The 17,393-nt window shown below is 35.9% G+C and overlaps 2 protein-coding genes across 2 annotated transcripts in view; one reads left to right on the top strand and one right to left on the bottom strand.

The window, feature by feature from the left end:
* LOC144437191 (sushi, von Willebrand factor type A, EGF and pentraxin domain-containing protein 1-like) overlaps positions 1 to 7,527 on the bottom strand; it is a 47,320-nt gene extending 39,793 nt beyond the window's left edge. Inside the window, exons 1-3 of the mRNA XM_078126077.1 lie at positions 6,536 to 7,527; positions 5,835 to 5,987; positions 2,556 to 2,708 (exon numbers count right to left, since the gene is read on the bottom strand). Of these exons, the coding sequence (XP_077982203.1) occupies positions 2,556 to 2,708; positions 5,835 to 5,987; positions 6,536 to 7,262 (1,033 nt within the window). The 5' untranslated portion in view covers positions 7,263 to 7,527. The remainder of the gene's footprint in view (positions 1 to 2,555; positions 2,709 to 5,834; positions 5,988 to 6,535) is intronic.
* A 6,984-nt stretch (positions 7,528 to 14,511) lies between these two features.
* Positions 14,512 to 15,984, top strand: LOC144437461 (beta-1,4 N-acetylgalactosaminyltransferase 1-like). The gene has a single exon (XM_078126403.1). The coding sequence runs from the start codon at positions 14,512 to 14,514 to the stop codon at positions 15,982 to 15,984; it is 1,473 nt and encodes a 490-aa protein (XP_077982529.1).
* The last annotated feature ends 1,409 nt before the right edge of the window (positions 15,985 to 17,393 follow it).

The following is a 17,393-nucleotide window of genomic DNA, read 5'->3' as shown; positions in this document are numbered from 1 at the left end:
GTTTCCACAGCCACTATTTCTTGTAAGATTTCACAATTTTGACAGTTTTTTTTTTTTTTTTGAATACGTAAAAAAGTTTAGGGTCGGCAGTGAAAAACTATTTGGGGTGAGTAACTGGAACCAAACAATATTTTTTAGGCCTCCGATAATTTAACAAATGCATCGGTGTCTTTTCTTGGGTTGTGTGATATATACAAGTTGTTAACTTGTTTACAAGTTTCCCCTCTCAATATATTTCATATCAGGAGAATGGTCCAATTGTAGTAAATTTGAGGAAGTTATATATAGTATTTTTCTCTGTAAACTGTTAAATTTGCAAGGACTTCTTTTCATATGGTTATCACTCAGTAGAAACTAAAACTCTATCCAAAACAAACTTTTACATAATCAGGCAAAACAAAAAATTATGGTATGTTTCCGATAACTTGGCCTCAGAATATAGGGTAGGTAGGTCGGGAAGTTATTTTATTTTTTTAATTGTTTTTATTTTTGAAAGATATTGATTCGATGCAAAAACAAACAAAATTTTGGTCAGTATACCCCTTCTGTGATAGTTTGATGAAACATGTACAGAGATTGCTGGGGAAAGAAAACAGACTTGTAAGGAGGTCAAGACTTGAGAAGACAGAGAATTTCTTATCTTTTCATTTTAATGTTTAAAAATGTTAAGGTCAGACTCTTAAACTAGGGTTGGTCGGGTTATTGGGTTATCTGTCTGTTTGTCTGTATCTCTGTGTGTACCGTACATATATGTATGTGTTGAAATTATTTAAAATGAACACAACATGGGTATACAATCAACACATCAGATTTATAATCAGTGTGTTTACTTGTCAATTCAATAAACTTAAAGTACTTGACAATGTAAACTTTACTTTTCTTAACCCCTGACCCTTTAAAACTGGCGTTGCTATGGTGTTGTCATAATGGATGTTGCTAATATGTTGTCATGGTAGCTTTGCACATACAAACATGATCATGATTTTAGAAACCTTATTCTCAACTGACCCTCCAAGTCAACTGTAATCAAATTGATAAATATTTCTGAATGCAAGCGTGCAATCATTTCAACAGCTATGGTAGTTCACAGAATGTCAAGCTTTGTGAAGAAAGTGATTTACAGAATGAGTAATTATCTTAAGCTCAAAACTGGATAACGCAGAACAACTGAAAATAAAAATGCCGCATTATAGTCCCCAAGAGCTACACAGCAGACAATCTCCTTTGTCCCACACAGGCATATATCATGCACGACCAGTATCCCCTGCTATGTATAACAAACAACACAACTGTACATGTATATGATATTAGTATTGTCAGGCAAATGAATAATGCATTGTACAGTACTCCTGACTCTATTGTATAACCATGGCAGGGTTCAGAATTAGGACACAGTACCAACTACTAAACATTGCACATAGACTATCTAACACATAAGGTGGTAGCATGTTTGACCAATTGGCAATTCATGTAAATCAATGAAGCTATTTGACCACCCTAAATTACAATTAGAGAATATAGTATTTCATTTGAGTATTTGACATTAGATACCCAATAAACCATACACAGAAAACTTTTTCTAGAGTATAACATTCGGTCAATCTTCCTTTTCATACTCTGGTGTCAAAACCTGGAATAATCTGCCTGTTGAGGTTCGGTCTATTGGCTCATGCATGAATTTTAAAAAGACAGTTAATTATTCTCAGAATCTGCGCTTACTATTTTTGTAAATTGACTGTGGAAATTACATACTGTGTATAAATGTTACTGTTCCATTGTTGTTTGTTGTGCTTCGTCATTTTTTTTATTGTTTCTTATTTGTGATAGTTCCTATGGCAATATGGAATGTTGTATATATGTTACACTCAATCTGTGAAATTGCCCAATTCATGAAATGGATAGGCTTTATACCCAGTTCATGAAATAGGCAATCATGTTGCCCATGTTATGAAGTGGGTATTGTAAGCCAGTACATGAAATGAGCATCTTTTATAGGACACACAAATAAGAATCAAACAACTTTATTACCATGTATTTACAAACTCATAACTTCACAATTCTTATTTTATTATTATTCAGTGTAGCTTGTGTGTTTAAGAAAGTTCGATAATCAACACCCCAGTTCAAAACTCTTGCCCCCCCCCCCCCCCCCCCCAATTTAATTTGGCCATTTTTAGATCGTAATCTATACTTTCATTTGCATAAGGTGGACCATTCCATGAACTGGGCAAAGTTAAATGCACATTTCATGAATTGGGCAGTTTCACGGATTGGGTGTAACATTTATACACCTACAAGTACGAGTGCATGTGCTCATTAGTCACTAAGGGGATACAAGCTTGACTAGCTTTGCTATTTCTTGATCCCTTATGCCATGTATTATGTATATGTATCAGATTCTATGTTAAGGTTAATTTTTATCATATTGCTGAATTAAAATTATTATTAACTTTAAATTAATATAGCTGAAACAGTTCACTCTGCTAAATCAAACTATATCAAGTGCAGTCAAGTTCAAATCATTAGCCCTCACAATGTATATCATGGATACCAACCTGTACATCCTGAATTGCCATCATCTTCTTGGTCTGCTGGGCAAACACAGTGCTCAGGTCGATTTGCTCCAGTAATCTCTGTCGTTTTATAGACTGGACATGACTTGCAAGCAGTTGGACTTCTCTCTGACTTGTAGCTTCCAAGGGGACACTCTGTAAGCAACAGAAACATCAGAATGTTTAGTCCTATCATGTGTAGATTAAATGCTGAGTCCAAGTTACACAAACTACACAGGATATGTGCATCTACTGAAAAATTAACAGCAGAGTTAATATATTCATGAAAGAAGATTCTACAAAGTAATGAGAAATATACAAGTTATGAAATATATTCTCAGTAGGTCTTTAATAGGAGAATTACTGAGATTAGAAGGTAAGTTGATGAAATAATAAGTAAGTGGTTGTTTGAGCCAGCTATTATATACAATGTAAGTCCAGCTATATTGTTTCAAAACACAACTACTGGTATTGTATCTGTTATTGGAGTTCAAAATCTTTAGTCATACCTGAAAAGTTTGTCATTCACATTTTCACAGGTAAAATAATTCAAATAACTCTGGAGTCGATGATAAAATACAAAAAAAAATGTAAAGTTTCCTAAAAACTATGGTGACATCATGTATTTATCTATTGAATTTATTTTTAGAATATAAAATAGATTTATGTACCAGGGTGTGGCTGTGTACTGATATTGTTCAATAAAGCAGGAAATAGTGCATTTGTATACCTGGGAATTCCCCTTCTTGTTACCCCTCCAACAATAGGATAGCTAGCCTGGATACATATCATTAAACATCTGTTGGTTTTCAGATGAAACTTAAGTTATTTTCCTAGGGCAGAAACTTATTTTGATTGAAATGTCACTTTCGGTGACAATCATCACCACAATAAACAATAGGATAGCTAGCCTGGATACATATCATTAAACATCTGTTGGTTTTCAGATGAAACTTAAGTTATTTTCCTAGGGCAGAAACTTATTTTGATTGAAATGTCACTTTCGGTGACAATCATCACCACAATAAACATTAAAATGATCCAAATGATGTAATTAGATTAAATTAGATATACTTTATTGTCCATAAAAAACATGGAAATTCATCTAGGCACTCTGCAGTTTTGTTGATTACATTCGTTAATAGGGAAACGATTGAAAAAGTTTGACTATAATAAATTCATGAAAGTCTTCACTTCCCTGTTACTATTACTCACTCGTGTCTTAATAAAATCTTATACTTTCAACTTTTCTTTCGATGTACATTGAATTGTTTGAATAAATGACGACAACATCTCAAGTTGTAAAACTGAAATTTACCTTCAATGTTGTTAATATTTCATGAGTAAAATGGAATTCACATTAAAATTTGAAAAAATTGGAAAGATCACAAAATTAATGTATCAACACATAGGGATGGAATGCAACGATGCCCAAAATAACAACATTAATAATAATAGTGGTGGTGTGTATTCATGTATAGTGCTTTCCCCACACTGTGCTATTACCCCCTGGCATGGATGATAACAACACAATGGCCACCTTAATAGTACTCCTCAAACCCTGGGGAACATGCAAATGATTGCAGCCTTTTTAAGTGCATAGGATTAAATCATTCATATTGCAGACTCTATCCTACCAGGTCCCTAACTATACAGTTGAGTTGAATTGGTTAATGGGCTTAAAAATGATGAGACGGTCGGTCAGTTAATTTTTTAAAATGTAATTTAAGTGTATGTGTAAATTGTTGTTTGATATCCACATTTTAACAGGTACTATGAGTACTACTGGTTGGTTCTTTTGCCACACGGCCTCAGTTTGAGGTTGTACTAATATTTAAAAAAATAGGAAATTCTCATAAAAACAAACCCCATATCCTGTCTATAAAAATGCCCTATAATAATGTGAGCCAGACACAATTACCACAGAAATAATATCTAAGTGCGTTGTTATCAGAATTCCATCCTGACAATATATCAAATGTCCTTAACGGAAAACCGACCTCTAATTACTAATAAAAAATGGAAATAACGTCGTCACTTATGTATCTGCATCCTCCCACGTCCATAACTTTTTTTTATCATCAGCAGCACTTTTAATCAATTAGTCTTATTGGCATAATGTCATGAGTACCAGTATGTCAACTGTATATTCTATTTATTCATACACCAATAAACCAATTTCATTTCAAAGACCCGATTATGGTGGCCCACAGAGGACACAGAAACAATAAATTTGTGGAATAAATAATTGATTTTTGAGAGCAAAATATTTAATACGAGGATAAAACTTTTCTTTCATAGGACAAGACTTTTTTTTTAGAATATCAAAGCAAAGAGAGAAATTTGCTATGACAAAACTTTTACAGAGCAGAAAATTAATTTGCACACCAAGATTTTTAATTCTTGCGACCCAAACTCTATTTTCGCATGATAACATTTAGTTGCAGGATAAAATGTTTATTGTTGATGCAACATTTCAAATATTAGAACCGACTTTTTAATTCTATCAATTCAAATCAATTATTGTGTCACCTGTGGGTTGCTGTACCCAATAAACTCGCACACAACAAATTTGTGATTGATTGAACTCATTCTGTTAAGCAAAATGCTAGTAACAAAGAGCCAAAGGCTATGTCCATGAACATTGTAAAAAAATAGCGCCAATGGTGTTGTAGCAAAATTTGTGAATTTCAAAAAAAAAATGTTTATCCATATGCCAATCCATATTTGTTACCCATAAAATATGCACCATTATTTGACTTGCTATGGTTTTGTTGCTAAGTATATTTGCAAACATTTTTGAATGTTTGGTCACTTGCCCCTGTCAAACAAAGTCATTATCTTTGTAAATTGTACAGGGATTTAGCTGTTGCTATGGGCATAGTCTTGTTGCTAGGCATAGTTGCATACTTTTTTTGAATGTTTATTAATATGCCTACCCATTCCTTACTATTTCCAATATGAAACATTTGGCTGTTGCTATGGGCGTGGTCCTGTTGCTGGGCATGTTTGCATACTTTATTTGAATGCTTATTCCGTTGCTTTTGCCAAAGATTTTAACATACTTACACCTGTCACTACACTATGAATGACACTGACCACAAATTAATAGGGTACCTGGTAAAGTGTTTTTTTTCTGAGAAACTGAACAATATGATTTTGGGTGCTTGAAAAAATGAACAACGATTTTCTTTCAATCATGTTTCCAACATGTTCCATAAATGCATACATTTTCAAGTAACATACAGACAGCTATAAATGAATGGCTAATAAATGTCTTACTTGCACATTCCGCTCCATTGCCTTGGTAACCCTCATCACAAACACATTGATAAATTCCTGTCTCTACACCACACATACAAATTGCTTTGTCAGTACATGTTGATGCTGTACATTTATCTCTTCCTGCCACTTCCCAATTGTTTTCTATTTTGTCTGGGGGAAAAAAACAAACATTAAATTATTGTTATCTGGTGTGTATCTCTGTCGTGTGAAAAATAATTTTTTTTTAAATAATATAAAAGAAAAGAAAAAACGACAACATTACATTATTTAATTATAATCTTGTTACATGATAATATGTAAGTATTATATTTACACATTTCAGGGCTGGATTATGCTTCATGTGTGATTTAGTCTGTTGATAATTTTTTTTTTTTAAATGGAGAGAGAAAAATGATCACCCCAAATAACGCTATCTTAAACATGATTTTCTTAATTCCTGTTAAATTTAATTTGCACACTTATTTCGTTCTTGACCCTACCACATAGCACATCACTGATTATTGCATCTATTAATATGAAGTTTTTTCAGACATATATTAAACTGCATTTCAGCTCGACAGTTATACCCTATTTTTTTTAATTCCATCAATTGATTGATTGATTGATTGATTGATTGATACAGATACAGATACAGATACAGATACAGATACAGATACAGATACAGATACAGATACAGATACAGATACAGATTGTCTTACCTTCAGTGATCGATAAAGCCAGCTCTTTAAACTTGTCAACCGTATCGACATACAGTGCGTAGTCAGAATTAGAAGCGATTGATTCTAAATCGTCGGTATCTACTTCTTCTCCGATTCCAAGTGCGAACACATCTAGCTGAGCATTTTCGTCCCATATCAAAGACTGTATTTCGCGACTAGCGACAACTGGGCGCTCTCCAATATTAGATTTTCCGTTTGTTATCAGAAACACTATTTTCTTGGCGTCAGGTCGTGGATTTATCAATACGTCTTCCCGTGCTTTCCGCAACGCAGAAGTCGTAGCTGTATAACCGTGCGCATCTCTTGGTATCCTATCAATTTCTGCAAATAACTCACACTTATCGAGTCTATCAGCGGTGTCTATCTTCGCAATGTTCACCGAATCATATTCCACTTTTACTAATGTGCTATACGTGATAATCGTAACCCGTGTACTGTTTTTATGAACGTGGAGATGAACAAGTAAATTTTTTATAAAAGCGAAAATGCTGTCTAACACAGCACCGCTACTTTTCGAGCGATCAACAACAAATATAGCGTCAAGTTTGGAATCTTGTACAGTATTTGGTAGTATGAAATTGTCCTTTATAATGTTACCTATTTCACCAACATCGGTCACAACGCTCGACTCTCCCAAAGCGCTGGAAACGATGACTAAATAAATTGCAATCGTTATAAACGCTGTTGCACGCTGGAATATCATCATAAATCCACCAACAACGAACGCAGAAATAGAAACGACAACAATATTACTAGGGTGGGTGTCGCCGAGAGCTCTTGTACGTAGGTTAGTCCCAGACGGTTATACTCGCTAAAACTGTTACTTATTTGTCAAATCATTGCAAATACGTTATTAGGAATCGTAAAAGCCATCAGGTATCTTTTCGTATATACCTACACCTGAAAAGCTAAGCCTTCGGTGCTGCTGTCGTCAGTGAAGAACGACAAAATTACGACCTGAGAAGTTGGATTGATCATGGATGGGATAACAAAGGGCCCTTGAGGTCAACATTTGCAAGGAAAGTTGTATCTGTTACCTGATTGGTTGGAAGCGCAGGCTAGGTCAAATTATACGATTGTAAACTTTCTGTTTCAAAACACCCGGCGATACATGTACATGTACATCAGCTGACATGAGGTGTATTACGTACTGGTCATGACTCTAAGTACTGCAGCTGGTATGTTGTAAAATGCTTTGTGGCACATATACTACTACCGGTAGTATCACTGGGCTAGTTCTTAGAGAACTCGCGATGAGAGAAGTTCATTTTGAAAGTGTCGTGTTCAAACTGCATGTCATGATCGTGTGAGGTCGTCTTATCATGCGTTCCAATAATTATCAATTATCCCATTCTCCCAAATCAGGCGTTCCCACCGGTACCCAACGCAATCACTGAATCATCAGCCGACTAGCTATCAGAACTGTCACTGTGTCAGAACACTTCGAAACCGTAGTCACCATATCACTATGTTCATGCACTAAGTATAAGAACTTGGAAGCGCGCTTGATTGAATGCGAGAGATGTGAACATGTAGACACATGTACGATACATTCATTCTCGCAAAGCAGAGCTGTTGTTTCTTCCACGACGCTGCGAAATAACGAGACGGTGCTGTAAAAGAGGCTATGGCTTACGACGACCGAACGACATCTATTATGATCCTGTTGGAGGTAAATCTACTTCGACGGGATAACAATTCTATGGCGTGTGATCTCGCTCAGCTAGCTCATATCCAGGCCAGGCCAGAGTTTGAAAACGCGCGCCACCAAGCGTCAGTCACACGGTGAGCTCTTGGCCCAGTGGCCCCCCCCCCTCCCCCCAACGATTTGCTCCACGTATCCCCCAAGTGCCTTGGATCATCAAATCTTATTCATTCCTTTGTTCCTTCCTTCGTACGTTCCTTCGTTCGTTCGTTCGTCCATCCATCCATACATTCATTCATTCATTCGCTCGTTCGTACGTACGTACATTCCTTCGTTCATCCATCCATCCATCCATTCGTGTGTTTGTTTGTTTGTTTGTCTGTCTATCTATTTTAACTACAATGATTTGGGAGAAAATTGTAATTGATCCATTTTCCTCAGTTGATAAAGTGAGTTCTAGTACTTGCCAAGGACAAAAGAAGTTTTAGTGACATTGAACTTCCATTACCTTGTCCCTTTGTAAATAAATTTAGAATAAGATAACACAATTTTCCGACATCATGGTAATTTCGGATGGCGTACATGGTATAGTGGATGGAGTATGCTATCAGAAATTTAATGCTAACTCCTTTTTTTCACAAGGCAAGCCATTGAACCTGTTTTATAATGATTAAAAGAAAACAATTTAAAACGTGGATCTGGAGTATATTTACGTGACTGGAGAACATTTCAACGTACGTGGATGGAGTAAGGATAAAAAAAATACCCTTTTAAGGGGATGGAATACATCATTACGGGGATGCGGATAGGCTACATTGAGTAGCACCCCCTGTAAAGGATATGAACATCTTAAAACTACTAGTGCATCAGATTCAAATTTGTTCTCGAGCAACTGTAAAAATCTTGCTCAACACAATCAATCAACCTAGTGACTGAAAGTGTAGACTATATTAAAACAAAAGTGGCTAAAACTAGAAAATTTATTATCAGGTCATACGACATCTCTTCGATTTAGACATTGTTCAGATACGTTCGATTTCATTTCAATTTGCAGTCATTGTAATTGGTCAGCTTTTGTGTATTTGTAATAACGGATGAAATTTGAACGACTCTCGATCGTATACCACAGACAAGTGTTACTTGTCTGTGCGTATATGCACAGTACATTGACCCCTTATCACTGGAGTCTAGGTATTATGTTTGCTTAAAAACTTAGACGGCGGCTGTGGAGAGGATTGTGCATCGTCATTGTATGTACTTTGTGTGACAGTTGTGGCGGACATGAGGAAGTTGTAAATAAAGGTTACGAGATTTTCTCCCTCGAATGTGGAGGAGTCATGTTGAGTGAATGGTTAGAGTGGCCGACTTGGAATATGCAGGTTGCAGGTTCAAAACCCATCACTATCGTTTGTTTCTGAGTGGCTAAAGTTCTTGGGCAATATTTGAACAACGACTGTGGTCAACCCAGCTGGTCCTGATAGGATAGAGGTTGCAATGTGAATGCTTTAATCCTGTGCGCTTATAAATGCTGTAACGTATGCTCTCCAGGGAGTTGAGGAAGTATAAAGGGCCATCGTGCCGATATAGATCCGAGCAAGGGGTAATAATTGTAAAGCGCTTTGAGCACAAAGTGTGAAAGTGCTATATAAAAACTAACATTATAAGTATTAATATCTTTAATTTTATTATCACATTTTTCCCGGTTTTCAGCATATCGCCCGGCTCACCTTTTAGAGTAATCTTATTTTATTGGTCAAATAATGGACACTTCAATGGCATATCTTTCGCCAATCCTTATTGGCTACTGGTAAAGTTAATCTCCTGTCAATCACTAGTTAAAGCTATACTATGGTACAAAGACGGTTATTCTATATATCGTTTTTATCATATCCTATAGCTAATAGTTGAACTGAAATAAACATATACAAACATCGATAGTCTGTTGTAAGATAATTTTTTGAAATTGCCTTTTCACATCTCAATCCATAATACCCTAAATTGTCATGTTTCTGCAGACGGTTATTCTGATTAATCTATGCTGTGTCATAATAATGAGTGAAACATACTATAACGATGGCCAGTGTAATACAAACCCATACGACAGCTTGCAGAAGAACAAAATATGTGGTTTATTTTGATTACATGCGACCTCTCTGTAAACTAGAGTAATAACCATAGTAAACTGAATGCCTTCCATAAGGGCAAAGCCTTTAGATTTTTCTTCCTACACATTGTTAAAATGCAAAGTCATGAACTATTGATACATGATATGTCCCTTAATTTGGCAAATAAATGATACCAAACTATGTGAATTTTCATACCTAAGATAATTATGCAAGAATACCGGACTAAGAATAGTAAACGGTAGAATATTTAGAGATAATGGTATTGGACATTTTACATTTATGAAACAGTCTGGTTGCAGTGTTATCGATTATGTGCTTGCATATTTTGATAATTTCCACTTATTTCGTGACTTCAGCATTTCAGATAGACCTGAATCAGACCATATGCCTGTTACGTTTTCTCTTAAAGCAGGTCCAAGTGTAGAAAGTCCTCAGACGTTTACACAAACTTCAGATCAAAGTTGTAAATATATCTGGAACGACAGTCTTGCTCAAACGTTTAACTCCTTTTGGACAGGGGAACGGTTTCAAAGTTTATCAAATGACTTCTTTGCTCATTTAGATTCTAATGGTATTTCAAGAGCTGCTGACGTTCTTTCTGAAATGTTATGCAATGCGTCTGAGTGTATGAAACGAAAACAATTCCTAACGAGAGATAATGTACAGCGTAAACAGAGCACCTGGTTTGATGAGGAGTGTCATGCTATGAAAAAACAAGTTCGTCGAGCTCTTAATTATTTTCGTAATAAGAGGACACATGCTAGTTTGAATAACTATCTAGATTTCCGTAGATCGTATCAATCTCTTATTAGAGATAAGAAGAAGAATTTCACAGAACTGGAGAAGCGTAAACTGCTCAATGCCGCCAAGCAATCTAACTCAAGTGAGTTTTGGTCTTTGTTAAAAACTAAGGCTGCAGGGCCATCCAGGAATATCCAACTAGAAGATTGGTTTAACTTTTTTTCACAACTTTTTTCTGATTCTGGTGCTCAGTCTTCTTCAATCAATGATTCATTTCTAGAAGAAGTAAAAGAATTCTTAGAAGGGTTAGATAGTAACTCTGATTTTGACCTTGATGTCGACACTGACATCCTTGACCATGAAATTACTAGTGACGAACTAGACAGTTCAATTAATCGTTTAAAAGTTAATAAGGCCCCAGGTCATGACGGAATTGCACCAGAAATATTTAAACATGTTCCAACGGATTTCAAAATTTTACTTCTTGTACTCTTCAACAAAATTCTCTCTACGGGGTCTTTTCCCGGGCAGTGGGTGAAAGGTTTGATTGTTCCGCTTCACAAAAAAGGGTCCAAGGATTGCGTAAATAATTATAGAGGTATAACCCTTTTGCCGACCATAACGAAAATCTTTAGCGATATCATTTATCAGAGATTGCTTGCGTGGGTTGAGCAGTATTACCCAATAGTTGAATTACAAGCCGGATTTAGGAAAAATTATTCTACCATAGATAATGTGTATATTTTATCTTCTATTATCAATCGTTATCTTTCTCTTTGTGGCAAACTTTATTGTGCGTTCGTAGATTTTGAGAAAGCCTTTGACAGAGTTAATCATTATATATGTTGTTTTATAAACTTGCTAAAGTAGGGATGAAAGGAAAACTTTTCTCAGTTCTACGCTCAATGTATGTTGATATTAAGTCATGTATTCGTACACCTGTTGGTATTTCTGACTTTTTTCGTTGTGAACTTGGCGTCCAACAAGGGAGCATTTTGTCGCCACTATTATTTACTCTGTTCATTAACGACATAGGGGATACGTTGCACCATGAATTTGCTGGAATTCACATAGCCTCCATTAAATTGTTTTACCTATTATTTGCAGATGATCTAGCTCTTTACAGTGCCACACCAATTGGTCTGCAGCGTCTCCTAAACAATTTGTCCATGTATGCAAACAAATGGCATCTGAAGGTCAATGTAGCTAAGACAAAAGTACTCGTCTTCAAACATGGTGGTAGGCTTAAGTCTTGTGAAAAGTGGTTTTTTAATGGCACAAAACTAGATGCTGCCCCTAATTATAATTACCTTGGGATTATGTTCTCGAGTTCTGGTCTGTGGGCCAAGGCACAAAGTCACCTTGCAAACCAAGCAACGAAAGCTTTATTTGGAGTTAAGAGGGCGATTGCAAAATTTAATGTTACTGATATTGATCTTGCCTTTAAAATATTCGATTGTAAGATTTCTCCCATTTTAATGTATGGAAGTGAAGTATGGGGTTTTGACAAGGGCGACGCAATAGAGATTGTTCATAACAAGTTCTGTCGTTTTGTTCTGAAAGTGTACCATAACGCATCAAATCTTGCTGTTCGAGGTGAATTAGGCCGCTTTACTATGCGTTCGCTCAGATTTGTTCGTATTATTAAATATTGGATCCGTCTTTTGTCAATGCCGGTTGATAGATTAGCCCATAAGTGTTATCTTTTTGAATTTCGTGAAGCTGAACTTGGGAAAGCGTGTTGGGCATATAGGGTTAAAAATTTACTTTTTTCTGTTGGTATGGGCGAAGCATGGTTGAATCAAGGGGTTGATAACCCTGAACTATTTGCTACTTTTTTTAAACAGCGCTGTCAAGACATAGACAGACAGGACTGGCAAAGCTCGTTATCTCTTTTCCCAAAACTCGATCTGTACAGAAAATTTAAAACGTTATTTAGACAAGAGCCTTATCTTAACATTATAGATAATAATTGTTACAGAGAGAGTTTTTGTCGTTTTAGGATCTCTTGTCATTCTTTGCGTATTGAATCAGATCGTTGTTTACGGAACGATCGACAAGACAGATCCTGTATTTTTTGTGAAACAAATAACATAGAAGATGAGTTTCACTTTTGTCTTATATGTCCCTTATACACCGATTTGAGGGAGAAATATATTCCAAGATACTTCTATGTCTTTCCGACTCATGAAAAATTTATACAACTCATGCAGACGACAAGTAGGATTATTTTGCGTAATACTGCCAAGTTTATTTTCGTTGCCATGAAAAAACGAGCTCAAGTTACTGTTAACCATTATTTGTAAAATGTAATTGTGAACCAGACATAATAGCGTCCTCCAGTGATATTTCTTTTTTTCTTGTAGTAATGTTGAAACATTAAGGCCGGTGGCCTATTGTTCCTGAATAAATTATTATTATTATTATTGCCTAATTACCGAAAATCGTTAACTATATGCAAATGAATAATTAAGATTGCTACATCAACAAGCTTTATAAGACCAGGACAGATGTTCTTAAATTGTTGTTATCAATGTATGTACCAAATTATATGAAATTTGAAACGTACATTCAACATATTTCATTTGCAAATGATTTTTTTTGGCCTACTGGTATGAGTTGGTAGATACAATATTCACGCACAGCTGTTGTCAATAGATGGGATATACATACAATAATTGTGTACCTTACGTTTTCTCAATGTGAACTGCAAATAAAACGAAAAAAATACATGATACCATAATTTCACCAGTCATGCATTAGATAAGACGAAATTTTTTGGGGTTTGTTTCCTATAGCATGGCCTCAGAAAGTAGGGCGGGTAGGTAGATAGGGATTTTATTTTATTTTTATCTTTTTTAATTTATACTTGTTTTTATTTTGCTTCGAATCAAAAACAAACAAATGTCGGTCAAAATACCCCTTCTGTGATAGTTTGATGATGAACTAGGTACAGACATCGCGTGGGAAAGAAAACAGACATGTATGCATGAAGGTCAAGATTACAAAGAATTTACTAACTTTTTGTTTTAAATGTTTAAACACAAATGTTCGGTCGGGTTATCGGAAAGATAATATTTTTTGTTTGCTCCCCCCCAAAAAAACAAAAAAAACAAAAGAACAACAACAACAACAACAACAACAACAACAACAACAACAACAACAACCAAAAAAAAACAGCTGACGCCATAACAGGCATAAACCTATAGGAGTGCCTCACTATAATCAGTATATATACGCTGTCTGTATTAGGCAGACGTACGGACAAGCGAATTATCATGATATAAGGTCTGTGTCATGCGCGCATGCATTATTTTGTGTTACATTTAAGCTTGTCGATGAAACTCGTATGATGAATTCGGGTAAAGGCTGTACTTTCAGTGATGGCGATGTTGACGAAAACTGTTTTACTATATCTTATTGTATTTCTCCTGGGATACACAATGGCATTACTGTCGATGCTTTCACCTACAATTGTAAATACATTCAAATTCCAGAGTCCGTCTAGGTTTTGGCAGCTAACTCTACTTGAACGGTACCAACAAGACCGGTTAGAAGACAGGGAAAAGCTATTACAGCGTGACCTACTCAGTCAACAACCGATGTGTTCTTGTATGAGACCTAACAAAACAGAATACCTGGACGATTACGATCGTCGAGTTCAGGAAGCCGTGTGGATGGAACGTGAAAAAGAAAGAAAACCGTTGACTTTGTGTAAAGGGCTGTCACCTTTGAATTATATTGGGGACGGAATAAGTGTAGAACGCCTGAAGACAGTACATATTGTTGGACTTTCTATAGAACCTGCAATCTTTGCCTTGGTTGGCGTCGAACACGTTGATTTGACGTTAACATTGAGATCTGTTAGAAATCTCGGCACACTTTCCATCCACACCTTTGATGATAAAATGGCACTTTTATCAACGATTGGAGTGAGTGGTAATGGCACAACTGAAATCCTTATAACGTTATCACGGGAAACAACAGCGGAATCCATAAATACTGTGCTAAACAATGTCTGGTACGATAGTACAACGTATATTTTAGACTCCTGGGAGAGATTGGAAGTATCATTCCTAAATTTTGCAGCGCTCATAAATATTCATATCAAAAGAGATCCCTTGCCCGATCTCTATGACACACATTCAGGTAGCGTTGCAGATAAAGTCACCGTCATCACTAAAACTTTTGAGCGTTATTCAGCAGTCCACAGATTAATTGATAGCGTTCATTCCTTTTATCCTGAATTACAAATAATAGTTGCCGACGATTCAGAAAATCCCTCCATAATCAAAAGGAATTTCGTTAAACACTATACCATGCCATTCTTTGAAGGGTATTTCGCTGGTCGCAACTTGGCACTGAGTCAAGTACGAACAAAGTATGTCCTATATGTTGACGATGATATGTTTTTCACTAAAGATACGAAGTTAGAGCGGATGATCAGGAAATTAGAAGACCAGGATGTGAAGATAGATATAGTTGCATCTGCTGTGCAAGGATTCCCCAGCAGTGCAGCAGTATTTGATATTGCCTATGGCAAAGAAGGTGTGTGTATTCTTGGTATTAATGGTTCAGTTTCCATCCCAGTTTCCAAATACCCACAATGTTTGTGGGGAGAATGGTTCTATAATTTCTTCCTTGGAAAGACGGATGTGATTAGGCAAATAGGTTTCGATCCTGACGGTATAAAGAACCGAGGACACACTGAATTCTGGCTAGATGCTCTTGGAAAATCCCAGAGTGCATTCTGTTCAGACGTTGAGATCGGACATGATAATGAACATATCCATGTAAGCACAAAATACACGAAGTACAGAAACGAACACAGACAAAATACTCACATGCTATTCCAAAATAATCTATGTTATTATTTTTATCACCCCAGTAAGTTCTTTGATCAGGGTTTAGCATAAGAAGAAGTATGTATATATACAAATTTGGATGTAGACAGGCTAGACATTTTTTCCGACACTATTGTAAATTTAATTATGCACGTGCACATTGTAGCAAGTTTGGTGGTATCCGTGCTTATTAAATCACTTGAATTTGTATATTTTTTGTATTTTCTTTCTCATATCTTCACAAGTATTGGCTCTAAAAGTTAAGAGTATGTAATACCATTTTGCAAAATTTCATGTATGCCTGTTGAGTAATAATTTAGACTTTTTATGCCATTATCATAATAAATAATTGTTTGGAAGTTATGGAACTTGGTGCGAGCAGGTGATCTTTTATTGGTCTTATGTTAATGATAGATCCATGGTGTGAGCAAGCTGTAGGCAAGAGCATTATGTTTTGTTCTCACTGAAAACCATTGCTTGTTATTTAGCTTGATTGGCGTCTAGTAATAAATTTGTACATGTCATTCATGATTAACTTTACGGTACAATTTTAGCTTTCTTTTATTTCCTTGTTTTGACCTCTATATAGTGCTGTATTTTAGCATTTCAACGTACTAGTATGCTGCATGGATTCGTCCAGATTTTTCACCATGTTACATAATATATGGATCAGCATATGTAGAGATGATGTATGGAGTACAAGTTACTGGAACACAGACTTTTATCTCGTGATAGCTCCAAGGTACATAACAGAGTGACCAAAAGCAAGTCAAATTCTCTGGGATTTAATAACTAGCTATTTTAAACCATCGTTACAATATTAAATTGATACAAAGCAATATGTCAGTATATGTTAATCATATACAAGTCACCATAACCACAGGTTGATAGGTGAGGATTAGGTGTGTTTTTATTACAAACCTGCTTGTCTCTTCTAAACCATTTTATATGAGATAATGTAAGGTTCAAAATCCTTGGTGAGATTTGATGAACCAGTACTGTTGTACAAGAATATTAAACTTTCACAGTTGCTACAGGGGCCACCACCAGTTTGTATTCAGACGTGAGTTATATTTTGTCATATTCGTGAAAACCCCTCTGAAATATTTATTTACCTTTTTATTACTAATTATGTATACATACATAAACCTATTAGAATGCACTGTACCGTGTACATTTTACTGAATGCGCGCTATACTCACGACCGCTCAGATCGAAGTGAGTGTCGCCGAACACGATGAACACACAAAGTCCTTTACCTTATTGAACCTTGCATACAAAAAGATAATCAATCGACGTCTGATTGCAATTCATGACCGTTGACTCCCGTATGTTACAACTCTTACTTAGATATATCAATTGTTCGGTGATTTAAGCTGTGTTGTGTATTTGGGCCACAGCTAACAGGTTACCGATCGCGATGGCGATGGCATGTTATATATTGTCTGAAGAAACGTGTGCAAAAGACGCCGCGGGCGATC

The sequence above is a fragment of the Glandiceps talaboti genome, chromosome 7 (genome assembly GCF_964340395.1).
Source record: "Glandiceps talaboti chromosome 7, keGlaTala1.1, whole genome shotgun sequence".
Classification (NCBI taxonomy): Eukaryota; Metazoa; Hemichordata; class Enteropneusta; family Spengelidae; genus Glandiceps; species Glandiceps talaboti.
This window is presented reverse-complemented; position numbering and strand designations above follow the sequence as displayed.

What these genes read in the sequence shown, in the direction of transcription:
- LOC144437461 (XM_078126403.1), top strand. Translation starts at nt 14,512, where the DNA reads ATGGCATTACTGTCGATGCTTTCACCTACAATTGTAAATACATTCAAA.